Source organism: Sciurus carolinensis, chromosome 5 (genome assembly GCF_902686445.1).
Source record: "Sciurus carolinensis chromosome 5, mSciCar1.2, whole genome shotgun sequence".
Lineage (NCBI taxonomy): Eukaryota > Metazoa > Chordata > Mammalia > Rodentia > Sciuridae > Sciurus > Sciurus carolinensis.
The window spans coordinates 169,145,022-169,158,849 of NC_062217.1; the positions used below are offsets into that span (position 1 = coordinate 169,145,022).

At 55.8% G+C, this 13,828-nt stretch overlaps 1 protein-coding gene across 5 annotated transcripts in view; it reads right to left on the bottom strand.

Annotated features, from left to right (window-relative positions):
- Nucleotides 1-955: 955 nt before the first annotated feature.
- Chst15 (carbohydrate sulfotransferase 15) overlaps nucleotides 956-13,828 on the bottom strand; it is a 71,746-nt gene continuing 58,873 nt past the window's right edge. For all 5 annotated transcript variants that reach the window (XM_047554040.1, XM_047554042.1, XM_047554043.1 and 2 more), the window contains exons 6-8: nucleotides 10,565-10,721; nucleotides 5,107-5,254; nucleotides 956-3,419 (exon numbers count right to left, since the gene is read on the bottom strand). In XM_047554040.1, coding sequence (XP_047409996.1) covers nucleotides 3,229-3,419; nucleotides 5,107-5,254; nucleotides 10,565-10,721 — 496 coding nt within the window. In that variant the 3' untranslated portion in view covers nucleotides 956-3,228. The remainder of the gene's footprint in view (nucleotides 3,420-5,106; nucleotides 5,255-10,564; nucleotides 10,722-13,828) is intronic.

Here is a 13,828-nt window from a genome sequence, read left to right on the forward strand (position 1 = left end):
CAAGCAAAGCCCAGGTCAAAGGGGCGGGGCTCCCCGCCTTCCACACCTGGATGCCCCTGGCTCCCCATGCTCAATGTACCTCCATGGGGGTCAGTGATGGAGAGAGGTGACAATCTGTCTTCCCAGAACTGGAGAACCAAGCCAGGGTCCACGCTGTACCCAGGATGGCCCAGGCTTCCAGAGCCCCAAACTGGGGACAGACTTGTAACCCCCTCCCCAAATTCACGTGTTGAAGTCCCAACTGATAGCACCTCAGAGTATGGCCGTTTAGAGATAAGGCCTTTGAAAAGGTGACTTAGTTAAAATGAGGACACTGAGGCGGCTCCTCCGCTGATCTGTGTCCTGCTGAGAGGAGGAGGGCACACAGGAGGGAAGACCATGCCTTGGCCAGCAGGAGAGCAGCCTCAGCAAGCCACAGAGAGATGCCCCAGGAAAAACCACCTGCTGGTGTCGCCATCTTGAACTTCAGCCTCAGGCTGCCATTTAAGCCGCCCAGTCAGTGGTACTTGTCACCCAGCCCCAGTACACCTGTCCTGCCCTGTGTCACAGCAGGACGCCAAGTGTCTAGCAATAATGACATGCACACAGAGACACCAGAGGTCTCAAACACACAGTTCCCGGGGGCCAGGCAGGCCAAGGAGTGAGGCCACCTAACACAGATTCAAGGTCTGAAGATGACGCAGGCCCAGCCTGCACAGGGCCGACCTCCACCCCGACTCACCCACAGCTGACCCTGGCAGGAGGCCCCAGGAACACCAAGTCCTTGTCTCTGCCCTGGAGCTTTTTTCTGCATTCTGGGTGTGGCCACGGCCCTCTCTCGCCAGCCGCCCCGTCAACCCCTTCACACAGTGAGCGGGCACTCTGGCGAGGGAGACGCCAACCTTCCTCCACCACGTGCTCATGCACTGAGACGCCATGGAAAGAAGAGACAGCGTGCTGGAGACAGGAGGACACGCGCCCTGCGGGCAGGAACCAGTCACGTGGGTCCATCTTTAATCATGTCACATATTAATAAGTACATCGCCGTGATTCATGCGATGCCTCACACAACCAAGGGCTACGGTGGACACACACACGTGCGCAGCGTCTTCAATACCAGGTCGTGAGGAACCTTCCGTTTCGCTTTGGTCTGGGGTGACGGGCTAGAGAGCCACTGCCCAAAAGTGGCATCGGTACTGTCAACAGGAGCCAGGCCTCGACGGAGAGAAAGCAAAGGCAACAGTGTGGCCTCCCGAGAGAGGCCTGGAGGAGAAACCGTGTCTGGATGGCACTGGGTGGCACAGAAAGGGGGCCTGCATATATAAAAGAGATCGGTAATGAACCAAATAATATTGGAAATAAGACCTTGGTAATACTTCTGTAAGAAGCAGAGTTACACCACATGTTATTCACATGCATAGGAGTGCATAAGAAAAACCCCTCGTTGAAATCATGGCTGACGTTGAATAGCAAAATATGTATTGGAAATGACAAGTTAATTGGCAGAGAAATTAATCTGTAAAGGCATTATGTCCAGAGCGGAGGAGCCTGGTCAGCAGCAGGACTGCAGGGAATCCACTCAGCAGACGCGCCCACACGCGCACACGCTCTGTATTCCAAATAAATACACACACACACTCAAAGTGATGTCTCCCTAAAGCATCCCTGTGCTCGGGCCAGACTTCCCCGCTGCAAGAGAAAGGGGGGGATTGTCTGGGCAAGTGGCGATCAGGACACACGGCGCCCTCGGTGGCGGAACCAGCCCCGGTCGCAGCAGTGCTGAGAGCAAGCCGCACACTGGGCAGTGGGCTCAGCACCCCTTTTGCAGCGGCAGAAAGACGCCGGCAAGAGGATCAGATAGCTGAGCAAGCGCAGATCCGGGTGCCACCGAAGCCCAGCCGCCTCACACACGAGTGAGTTGGGTATGTAGTGTTTGCACTTTCTGACTCGGGTCATGGAACCTCAGCACGAGAACATGGGTTCACAGGAAGCATCCCTTGACAACACGGGGGCAAAGTTTCCTTGTCCCACCTGGTGCTGAGTGCCAAGCGGGCCCAAGCATTCTCTCCAGCCTTCCCCATGACTTCCAAGAAATGACAAGACCTTCAGCCCATCCACTGTAAACCTAGCTGCCAAGAGCACTGGAAAATTCCGTTAGGAACATAGCTCCTAGCAATCTCATTCCAAATTCCAGCATTCTACATGTTCAGCTTGTGCATTGAGTTTCCGAATCAGGATACCAGAATCTTGCAGCCCCTAAGGAGAGAGGAGCTGGAGAACGAGGATATCGAACTCATTCCAGAGAGGCTCCGCCCCTCGAAAGCCAGCAAAGACAGAGCACTTGAGCTTCCTTGAGTTCTCCGAGGACCCTGCATGCCTCAGGACTTCAGTCACCGAGACCCAACCAAGTGTTCAGCTCCTTGAGGATGCATGATTCTGGCATTCAGCAAAAATTCCCCTTCCAAATATAAACTGAATTTCTTGAGAAAACATCTAAAGAGGCAGGGGAGAGGGCTAGTCAAATGCAGGAAGTGGTTTGTTAACTCATTCATTTTCTAGTTAAACATAAAGTCTACAGGGCGGAATGGGAGGTTGGAGAGATGAACAGCTGCCAAAAACTTTTTCTTTTTTTCTCTTGGAAACAGTGATGGGTTTATTTCTGATGTCACTGAAGAGCTGACTTGGGAGTAAAAAGGACAAAAATGAAAGAGCTTCCATTCTCAAAAGAAGTTGGGTTCTCCACGCAGACAGGGTGAGCGATCCAAAGAAGAGTATTGCAAAACTGCTGGGGAGCACGTGACGTGTAAGTGCTGGTCAGCCAGGGCAGGAGCTCTGGTGTGCTCCATCGGATCCCAGGACTCTCGGACCCTGCGCTCGGACTCTCCTGGGGGTGGCTGAGCAGGACTGGGCTGGGGCCTCCCCAGGCCTCCTCTCTGCACCGCACCTGACGTGTCGCAAGCCTGCCGGTCCCAGGGCTCTTGGGTGCTCATGGAGCAGAACTGGATTCCTGCCCATGTGCAGCTTCCAGTGGCCTCAGGAGGATCTCTGTGGGGTCAAGGGCTGAGCTACTGAGCATCACAAAGGAAATTCTAGAATGGTTATAATTGACAGGTGTCTCAGGGGGAAAAGAAGATGGAGTCTCCAGGTTTTCTCCACACTGTGAGTAAAACAGGTCCCCCAAGAGAGACAGTTCAAGTCATGGCAAAGACAGAGTCGCTGAGTCCTGTGCCTGCCGCCAGGACTAAGGTCTCACTGTGTCTTCCATGCAAATGCTTCATCAGCGAGGATCTGTGCCAGCCTAGCATTGAAAGGCCCATAGAAGTCCTGCAGAATCTTCTGCGTGACTGGCCACATGGGCCCCAGGTTCCGGTCCTCTGGACGCCGTGCATTGGACGCAGGGCTCTTGGTCATCAAGGCCTCTTGCTTCTCACTTAAAGGCCCTGGAATGAAAGGTAAAGAATACTGTAAGGCCAGAGGCATGGCAGGAGGTAGAGGGGACTGTGCAAAAATCCCAGCTCTCCTTTGTGCTGAGAAAGGGATTTCCTTCTAGAAGAATGTGTTTGGGGCTTCAAATTCTTTGGCTGGACCCATTTGGAGGAGATGAGGGAGGGAGGGGGAAATACCATTATGAAATAGCAAAGAAATTCCGAGGCAGCCTGTAAGGCCCACCCCCACAGAGTCCCACTGGTACTTCAGGACAAGCCACTTTCACTCCTGGTTCACCTCGGGGATTTGTTTCCAGCTATCCTTGCAGGGCTGCTTTCCACGGCAGCCTGTTCTGGATATCGTGTCATCTGCCAGGCACGGTCCAGGGGCTTAGTTTCCCAGCTAACTAGCTGCAACCTGCCACAGTCATTTCCACCTTGGGTCCTGATGCAAAAGGTCTCATTTCTCCTGTGTGTCTGGCTGTGAGGGGGTCATGAGGGGTGTATAGGCCACCCGTGCCTAGAGACCCTGCTGGCTGTGCCTCCACCTGCAGCAAGTACGTCAGTGAGGAGACACCTGTGACAAGTTGGCAGGCTTGCCAGCTGAGGCTGCCACTTGAGCCCAGGCCTGGGGACACAAGCTGCTCACTGGCTTAAACGCACAGGGTCACTGTTCAGGCAGCTGGAGTCTGGGCTCTCAGGATCTGGACAAAGTTCTTAGCAAATCCCAGTGTCCTAAGGTCATGCAAAACAGAAAGTGGGCCTTACTGTCCCTCTTAAGGCCAAACACAAGCTCATTAATGTGAGGAGTCTACAGATGACCAAATTAAAAAAAAAAAAAAAGTGGTCTAGGCCTTAGAAAGAATAAAAGTGACCACACACCAACACATTACCAGCTCCCCAAAAAAGGAGAAGGGCAAATGACCCTGTGGAGGCAGATAGATTTTAAGAAATACTCAATTAACAAAATTCCCAGGCAAGGTCCTAAGCAGGGCCACAGGAGGCACTCAGGAGAGTTCTGACTCTGCCTCAGCTTTGCCCACTATCCTCAGGTGACCCCTCCACATGGGAAGCATATGCCACCTGTGGGTGTCTCCACCAGCCTTTGCCACGGCCAGCAGTGTGGCCTGGGGCACAAAGTGCCCTGGCGACTTGGAGCTGGTGTCCTCAAGCTTAGGGTAGGCTTACCCTCCCAGAGCTGCGGCCAGTAACCAACAGTCACACAACTCTGATGCCAGGGGTGCCCAGCAACGCTCAGGTGCAGTGGCCAGTTCCCTCCTGCACACCCTGTGTCTTCTGCAGGACTGTTCCAGCCACCAACATCACCCTGCTGCTCCTTCCAAGCTCAAACCACAGACCCTTTCCTCCTAGGAAGCCTCCACTTCCTGGAGCAATCCTCCCCAGTTGTCAACACAGACCCCATGACAATAGTGACTTCCCCCCAAGTCATGCCACACGGTACTCAGTGAGTACAGCGGCAACTTCGTCCTCTCCTGCTGGGCTGCAAGCTCCCAGAGGGAGGCCGCCTCTTCTTCCCCAGAGACTCCGTCACCATGCCAGGAACAGCCTCTTTGGAATTCCCTGGGCCTTCCAGCTAGCCCATCCCTGCCCAGCTTGCTGTGACTGTGCTTGACCCAGCCAGCACCCCTGGGGCTCACGCTGGGCCCACGCTGGGCCCCATCACCCAATGCATGTCACATACCCAGGTTCAGGAACTGGAAGACCCTGTGCATGGTGTACTTGACGTTGGATGCGTGGTCTTCCAGGCGCAGAATAAGAAACTGTTCCTTACTAAACACCGTGAGCCAGTCCAGAAGGTACACGGCATACAGCCCGACCTGGAGCCTCACCTAGGACAAAGGGAGGGCATGATTCAGGAGAGATGTTCCTGGCACTCAAAGGCATTTCCCTAAAGCATCATGGCCTTCACTATAAAGCAACGCAGGAGAGCTGTCCTGGCAAAGAGTCACGTCCAAGAGCGGTCCCTGAACACAGGTGCCCTGGCATCTCCACAAGTAGTTTTGTGCCTCGTGGACAGAGAATTTCTACACTTGGTATTACGGTTGGGATGCAAGGTGTCCACCAGAAGCTCACATGTGAGGCAGTGCAAGAAGGTTCGGAGGAGAGATGACTGGGTTCTAAGAGTCTTAACCCAATCAGTGGATCAATCCCCAATAGGGATTGACTGAGCGGTAACTGAAGTGGTGGGTGTGGCTGGAGGAGGTGGGCGCTGGGGTGTGGCTTTGGGTGTATATTTGTATCTGGAGAGTGGACTCTGCTTCCTAATCACCATGATGTGAGCTGCTTCCCTCCACCACCCTTTCCCGCCATGATGTGCAGCTTCACCTCGAGCACCAAGGAATGGAGTCGCCTTCTAAGGACTGAGACCTCTGAAACCGTAAGCCCTCAAATAAACTCTTCCCCCTCTACTGTTGTGCTGGTTGGGTCGTTTGGCCACAGCAGAGAGAAAGCTGACTGAGACACTCGGGTGCGTTCAGTCCTCACCACGGCCCCACGGGCAGCGCCAGGTCTCCACGTGGCTGGTGAGCACTGGCTATGGGGAAGAGACGGAGGCCGCAGCCCCCAAGGAGCACAACTGAGGGAGCACGTGCTCTTTGCGTGACATCCCAGCTCTCTCCCTGCTCCCCATGCGACCCTGGCGTCTAGCACACGACAGACTGAAAATCCACTGTGGACGTTGAGGCAACCAGGTGCTGCAGGGACAACGGGCCGTGAATGTGCGCACAGGAGGACATGACCGGGCGCGAAGCAGCAGGCCCCAGGCCTGGCCCCTTTCCACCTACTGGTTTCCTGGTCCCCATCCTTCTGTTCCTTTTTCTTGTGCTAAAATGCGAGCTGCGCAATGAAGAGTTAACCAAGAGAAAGGTCTGGCCCCACCCTTGACCGCTGGGAGGTGACCTCTAGGCCTTGGAATGTGCTGCCCACCAGGAGTGTCTTGGTTTGCCTGGGGCTTTGGCCATGGACAGGCTAACATTGTGACTTAGGATGGGGCTCTGGACTACAGGTAGGTGTCACTCCTGACCTCTGGAGGGACTGGAGTGCAACAGTCACAGGACAGTAGGTAAGAGGGTCCCGGTAAGGACTCTGGGCACCAAGGCTGGTGTGGCAACAGTCCAGGAGTGTGGTCACATGTCCGTCATGGCTGGGACGCAGGAGCCCTGCCCTGGGAGATGAGGACGGACTCTGCACTGGAGCCCCTGGCCCTGCCACGTCCTGCTTCCCCTGGCTGACTTCCATCTGCACCTTTTCCCTGTCATAAACTATGACCACAGACACGGCCACCTTTAGTGGGCCTCCTGAGCTTTTCTAGAACACTGGTGAACTTGGAGGTGTGGGAACCTCCTCCAGAACCTGCAGGGGCATCCAAGCAAGGGCAGTGGGGCAGCCTCCCCCCACCTCCTTGTCCACACCCCTCTCCCCCTCCCCCTGCCCGTCGGCACCAACCTGGACACTCACACAGTTCCACTCGTCCTACACACCACCCTGTGCCCGGCTCCCAGCACATGCTGGCAGAGCAGTGAGCTGGTCATGGCCAGCCCTGCTCAGAGCTCCAGGGCCCTCCACACAGAAGGTCCTTGGTCCAGCTTGACCTTCCAGCTCTCCCCTCCACCTGGAGTGCCTCCCAGGGCTGGCTTCTCCTGGAGCTTAACACAGACCCTCTTCTGTCACACTTCCTGCCCTTGACCTTGAGTTCCCAGAGGGCAGGGTCGGTGCTTTCCCATCAAGCCTTTCTCAGCAAGACCTATCAGTGCCCAATATGGTCCTCGGCAGCACCGCTAAGCACAGTCAACAATAAAATGAAGAACCATTGGAAAAAAATACATGCAGATGCTATCAAGTTTCATCTCTTGCCATTCGTTTTCCATTTCATTATTTTTCTAACGATGTAGGAAGATGGGAAGGAAGGAAAGCAATTAGAGGGAATGGATATGTTGTCTCCAAAATTCATTAGCTGCCTCCGGCCCACACTTCCTTGCTATCTATACACCAGCTCGTAACAAAGGCCTCAAGCTGCGAGGAGCAAGGAACAGGCAACGAGCATGCGCCAGCCTCGGAAACGAGACCCGGGCCTCCGACACACAGGAGTGGGCCTCTCAGGGCTGTTCAAGCCTCTCTCCCTGGCAGCTCGTAGGCCGCTCCTTGAGGGGAGACCGGTCAGATGAGGTTTATCACTTCCAGAGAACCTGGCTTTGCAACTAGAGAACCTTCTGGAAGGAGGGCAGCCAAGTGTTTGGGGCAGGATGCTGCTGTTGGAGAGTGGCTGTAGCCCGTCCCTGCACCTGGCCGTGGTGACGGAATAGTCTCTGAAAGCTTGTGCCCACCTGGTCAGAGTCCCACCAGTGTTCTCAGGGGCCAGAGTCCTGGGCCCAGAGTCCCACGTGGCCAAGTCCTGCAGTGGGGCTGGTCCAGGCAGGGAGCGCGCGGGCTTCCTGGGCACTCAGCTGCGCCAAAGGAGCAAGTCCCCATCTGCCCAACCCAGCAGTCCTCTCCTCCACTCTCGTCCCACCCACTTACAGTCAGTCTGGGCACTCTGGGGACATTTCTGTGCACACAGCATCACCACTACAACTGGGAACTACAAGGACACCCAAGACCGCCCGCTCGGAGTTCCAGTCCCCTCACCTTTGCCCAGGACAGGACAAGAGTCTAAAGAGAACCACACAGACGGGAGACATAGGGCAGGAGCACAGCGCGTTTAAAATTAGAAAACGCCAGAGCTGAGAGAAGCCTTGAAGTTATGGCTGCTGACTGACCCAGTGACAGAAAAACAGAGGTCCAGAGGGAGGCCCCAGGTCAGTGGCCAGCACCCACCAGAGCCAGTACCTCATGCGTGGGACTTGTTCCACCACAGGGAGCCCAGGAGTGTAGCATGGCAGCAGGCCAAGGTCAAGCTGAGCCTGGCCAGGCCCAGCTTCTCCCCAGACATGCTGAGCAATCTGTCCCCCAATATGACTCCACTGGGACCCTATGTGCATCCTCCCCACAACTCTCCCTACACATTCATTCATTCCTCAGCTAATGACGGAGTTCACACCAGATGCCAGGCGCCCGGCCCCAGGCAATGTAGGTGGGCTGCTGCTTCACAGACGGCCCTGGCTGGCCTCGTGGGGCTCACAGCCGGGGTACACAGCTAACCTGATCAGGAACACCTGAAATCTCAACTGTGCTACGGGCTGCAGAGAAAAGGAATCGGGTGGAGAAAGAACTGGAAGCCTGGCTAGTGAAAGACCTCAAGGACAAGAAGCCCCTTGGCAAGCAGGGGAAGCGCACCCCAGGGAGGAGTTGCGGACTCTGGTGGTTCCAGAGTCCGAGCGCGTAGCACACCGCGGGCAGGCCTGCTCCACGGATGGACAGAAGGTCGCTTGCAAAGTTTCTGATTCAGGAGGCCTGAGGGGCAGAGTCTGCATGTCTGGCAAGTTTCCAGGGACCACACCTGTGAGCCCTGCTCCGAGGCAGAAGCCTTGGCCAGGCTGAAGGTCTAGAGGGAGAGACTAGGCTGTGGCCGTGATGGAGAGGGAGGCGCCACAGGAGGCAATGAACACCCTAAGAGATGTGAGGGTCCCCGCGGGTCCGAAAGAGCTACCCCTGCCCTGCAGGCTCGGCTGGGGTTTGCAGCTGGAGAGGAATTCTCTTCCCATCCCAGAAGTGAGGCTTCCCCTCCCAGAGGAGCCAGAGCCCCTTCCTACGTTCCCAGCTCCTTCTCCCGTGTGTAGAGACAGAGAGGAAGGAAGATGAACCCAGGACCTGCTATGGCCACATCCATCCTGTCCACTGTCCTGCACCTGGGGACTTCCCTTTGACCACAGGTACCTGCTAAGTTGTCACCCCAGCAAGACATGAAATGGAAGTTAAAAGCACAAGTAAGGTGGGACTGCCCTGAGTTTCTGAGGCTACCACACTTGGGGTTGAGTACCAAAGTAGTACTCTGGGCAGGAGCAAACCCATCAGTGAGCCTCAGTGTGCCCATCTGTAAAATGGGGTGGATTTCAGGGAGTCCATGAGGCCAAAGAGCTCAGGGCAGTTTCCATCAGTGAGGAACAAGAGTCAGATCCCCTCCCTTCACCAGTGGACTTTTACGACTTGTATCAAGACACTTGCAGCACGCACAGAAGTGGAGAGAACGGAGCCCCCGCCGGGAGCTCACGGCCCTGCCTCAACAGCCAGCAGTGCTCTGAGGGTCATGGTTAGAATGCAGACGGGACTGGAAATGGGGGCCCTGGGTTCTCTGGGAGACGACGTGAACCCACGCCCCCCCCCTGGCTCCCATGCCCACCTCTGCTCTCCAGGTCTGGGGTCATCTGATCACATCTCCTGCCACATGACAGAGGCCCTGGCAAGGCAGCCTGGGATCAGGACACCATCTCTGTGACCCGCCTATAGATAAGGCGGCCTGGGTGACAGGAAGCCCCTGCTGTGAGCGCCACCACCCTGGGCGCTCTCCAAGCCTCTGCAGCAGTCGATGCCTTACATGGTTGTGCTGGGCACAGGCTGGCAGGGCCACATTCTGGGCAGATGGTGAATGGACCTCACTGGGGAAAGCCACTTGCTGCAAAAGCCCCGCTGGGAAGCACTTGGCCTCCTGGGACCCAGCAAGGAGAACCATCCCTCAGCTGGAAAGTGCCCAGTTCGTCACCAGCAAATGTCAGTGCAGGAGAAAGGCTGAGATCTCCAGGTTGGTCCCTGGAGGGGAAGCCAGGAACAGACAGAAGATCGAGGGGGGATTCTTTTCAACAGAGACCCTGTCAGAGACATATTCCAAGTCACTGGTATGCAGTTCTAAAACCAGGGGAACAGCCCACGCTGCAGAGAAGCTCTTAAGACAGTCTGAGGGCGGGGCGCCTCCTCCCTGCTGACTAATTGCTGCCTGTGTTTTCAGAGCCTCCCTAAATGACAACCCCGTTCTCTCACAGAGAGAGGGGACAGTGGGTGACCAGGTGGTGGGCAGGGAGAAAGCAGGAGTCACTGCAAGGGCCCACCATGGTTTATGCTTCTACATCCGGGATGCGGACTTGGGCATTCCCGGCTGCTCAAGGGCGCTGAATGCACTTGCACAGTGAAATGCTCCTCTGTTTCTGGGCTAAGCCCCCCTCCCCAGCGTGCCCTGCGTAATGACAGTCAAGCGGGCTCTGCACACGCACAGGCATGGCGTTGTTGAGGGTGTTGTTGTAGACGCAGGCGCGCAGCGAGTAATCCAGCATGCAGTTCTCAAACAGCTGCAGCGCTTCTGTCACTTTCTCATGGAAGTCGTCCGCGGATTTATTCGAACTTGCAAAGTAGAGGTAGTCGGAGTACAACCTGTGAAGGAAACAAGTGGATAATGCACCAGCCGCCGGGCGAAGTCACGCCACGCGGCAACAAAGAAAATCAATGAGCAGTCGCATTATCTGGTTTTGTTCATTAAAACCCAACCATTTCTCCACCTTCCCTGGCAGAGGAGCCCCTCCGGTCCTCCCTTCTCGCCACGCCCCTCCCAGCCTCCCTTCTCGCCCCGCCCCTCCCAGCCTCCCTTCTCGCCCCGCCCCTCCTGGCCTTTCTTCTCCCCGCCCCCCATGAGCCTCTCTCTCGCCCCGCCCCTCAAGTGCCTCCCCTCCTTCCCAACCAGACATGTCTGCGCTGGCCCCAAACCACTACCAGCAGGATTTGCAAGGCTTTCCCCTAGCTCCCTCAGGTCAAGGCTGTGTTTTTACAACACCAGATCACAAAAATCACATAATAGCAAAGAGACGCCATGAAGACCTTATGCTCCTTCCTGTCCTCGCTCCTCTTGGAGGGAACAACACAGCATTCGCAGTAGTACAGGCCCATGTGAAACTCCTGGCTCTTCCCAAAGACATTCCAAACAATTTTTTAAAAGCGTTCAATGTGTGTTCCTGGGTTCCCAGGAACCTGGTTTTAACCCAACCTCCAAGCACCTGCACACAGGTGGGTGAGCAGCTGCAGGGGTGTCCGCCCAGGCCCCGCTCTGCACCTTCTCCCGTTCTCCACAGAGCTGGTGGTCTTCCTTGAGCAAACTCAACTTCTGGCCATCCGTGTCTGTCTGGACACCCCATCTTAGTAAAAATCCTTCTGTGGCGGGACAGACGTGGGAGGCCGTTGTTTTGGACGAAGCTTCTGCTCTAGGCTCAGCGGGAAGACCAAAGCGGGATGCAGTCACACAAGTTAGCTGCTGGGAACCACACCGACTGAGTCACAGGAAAGTGGCTTTGAGGTGACCAGTGGCTTCCCGTTCTGCCTCTTTAACCCTCTCCTCTGCCTGTCAAGCCCACGCCCTCGGCTCAGCCTCTCAGGGAACCCGGTTAGTACTAGAAGAAGATGCTGCTCCACCCACGAATCCCACTCACAAAAGCCGACTGGACCCTTGAACTGCAGCTGCTGAAATTTGTTTGTAAAGCACTGCTGAGCTGTTTTAGCCAGAGTCTCCCAAACCCCAAACTGAGTCACCCTCCGCATCTGATCAGGTTGCTGGCTGCCCAGACGCCTGGTCACCTGGCCTGTCTTCAGCAAGAATCCAGCAGGCTGCGTCAGACGGAACCCCCCTTTCCTTTAAGTGTCCCAATGACTTTCCATCCACCAGCACCTTGCTCCACTCTCTGGCTGCATTCCAAGTTGGACCCCTCTCTGCTCCCCTACAGACTCCCACCCCAGCCGAAGTCCTGGAGAACCTCTCTCCCTCGCTGCAGATGGCAGAGGGGCTGCTTCCCATCAGGACCTGCAGGTAGTGAGCTTCCTGACCATTTTCTGCCTCTGCTGCAGAGAGGGTCAGGATGTCCTCGTTCTGGCCTTGGTGACTCCAGCTGTTTATTTCCCCAGGCGTTTACCCTCTCTCTTCTGGCACACGCCTCCCTGTGCCCCCGCTGCACCTCCCACCTGGGGCAAGTGGCCGGCTGACCTCAGAGTGGCCCCAGGGCTGCACGCGGGGCCGCCCTCTCCTCTGGCTCCCTGCTTCCTATCCCCAGCCACCAGCCTGGCTTTCCTCTTCCCAGGGCAGGTAATTCAGCCAGTCTTGCCAGGTGCCACATGCCTGGGGGTGACCATCTGCATTGCCAATCTCCCTCTCCCGTGCTCCTACCTGGGCTCACACCCCCTGCAGAAGCAGAAGCCTTGGCTCACCTAGGGGCTCCTTCTCACTACCCCACTTCTCCCCCCATGTGGCTTCTCGGGGGCAAGAGCAGGTCTTTTTCACCTCTGAATCCCCCGAGAGCTCCTCCCTTCCAGTGTCCACAGAGGATGCCTCTTTGAGGCCTGGAGATGCTTGGCAGGTGCACACCTTAGTGGCGTCTTGTCCTTTTCTGCCTGGTCAGCCAAAACCCCAAAAGGATTTGTCTTGAGATGAGTCATTAGAGAGTCTCAGGGACCAGTGAAAAGACTGGGCCCAGAACCAGACTCCCAAGAGCACTGTCCTGTGGTCAGTCTACTGAGGCCCCAGCATCACCTGCACTACTGTCCTTCAAAATCATGACACAACACGTCCCTGAAACCCGGCTCAGGACACTGCAGGGTGGGCACAGGTGGACCCTACGGGCTGACCAACCAAGGCCAAAATCAGGATTGCAAGAGCCTCAGGCAGTCCTGTCATTATGAGTAAGGCACAGCCCAGCCACTACATCAGCGAAACTTAACAGACGCTGCTGGAACCGTTCGTGAAACTCCACGTACCGTCCTGAGCCCCGAGCTCTCACCAAGGATGCCACAGAGTACCCAGGTGGTTTGGTGGAACCAGATTTCTATTACATAAATTCCATCACAAAAACCCAATCACTGGCTCAAGGTTTCCATACTGAGATTTTTTTTCCTTGTAGTAATAACATTTCTTGTGGACATTTGGCTCATACATAAAACAAGAGTATGTAAACCAGCCTCAATTTTAGATACAAAATAAATCCATGAAAAAGCCCCTGATTGCATACAGTTCTCCAGAGGAACTTGGGATGTGTCCCGCATTCCAGGCAAGCGTACCCCAGGCGGGGCTGCAGGTTTTCTCTGCCTGGGGTGCTGAGATGAACTCACATCCCTGACCAGGCCAGGCCACGTCCTCCTTGGCAGGGCGAGAAGAGAATTCTAGGGCCCGCAGTCCCCTCCAGATCTGCCCACAGGTGGGCTGGGCTTCAAGGCTCCCTGGGCACCAGCGCCAGGGCCCAGGCTGGGGTCCTTGGCACCCCGCCCATCAGCAGACACCTGAGCAGACTCGAGTCCCAGTAACAGATGTCCACCTGTGACCCGGATTCTACAGCAGGTTAAATGTAACACGTACAGACATGTCCACATCCTAACCTGGGTACCTGGGATTGTGGGCTTATTTGGGAACAAGGTCCTTGCTTGTGTAATTAAGTTGAGGGTCTTGAGATGAGATCGTCTGGATTCAAGGTGAAAGGAAGAGAGGGGACACCATGTGAGACACAGGC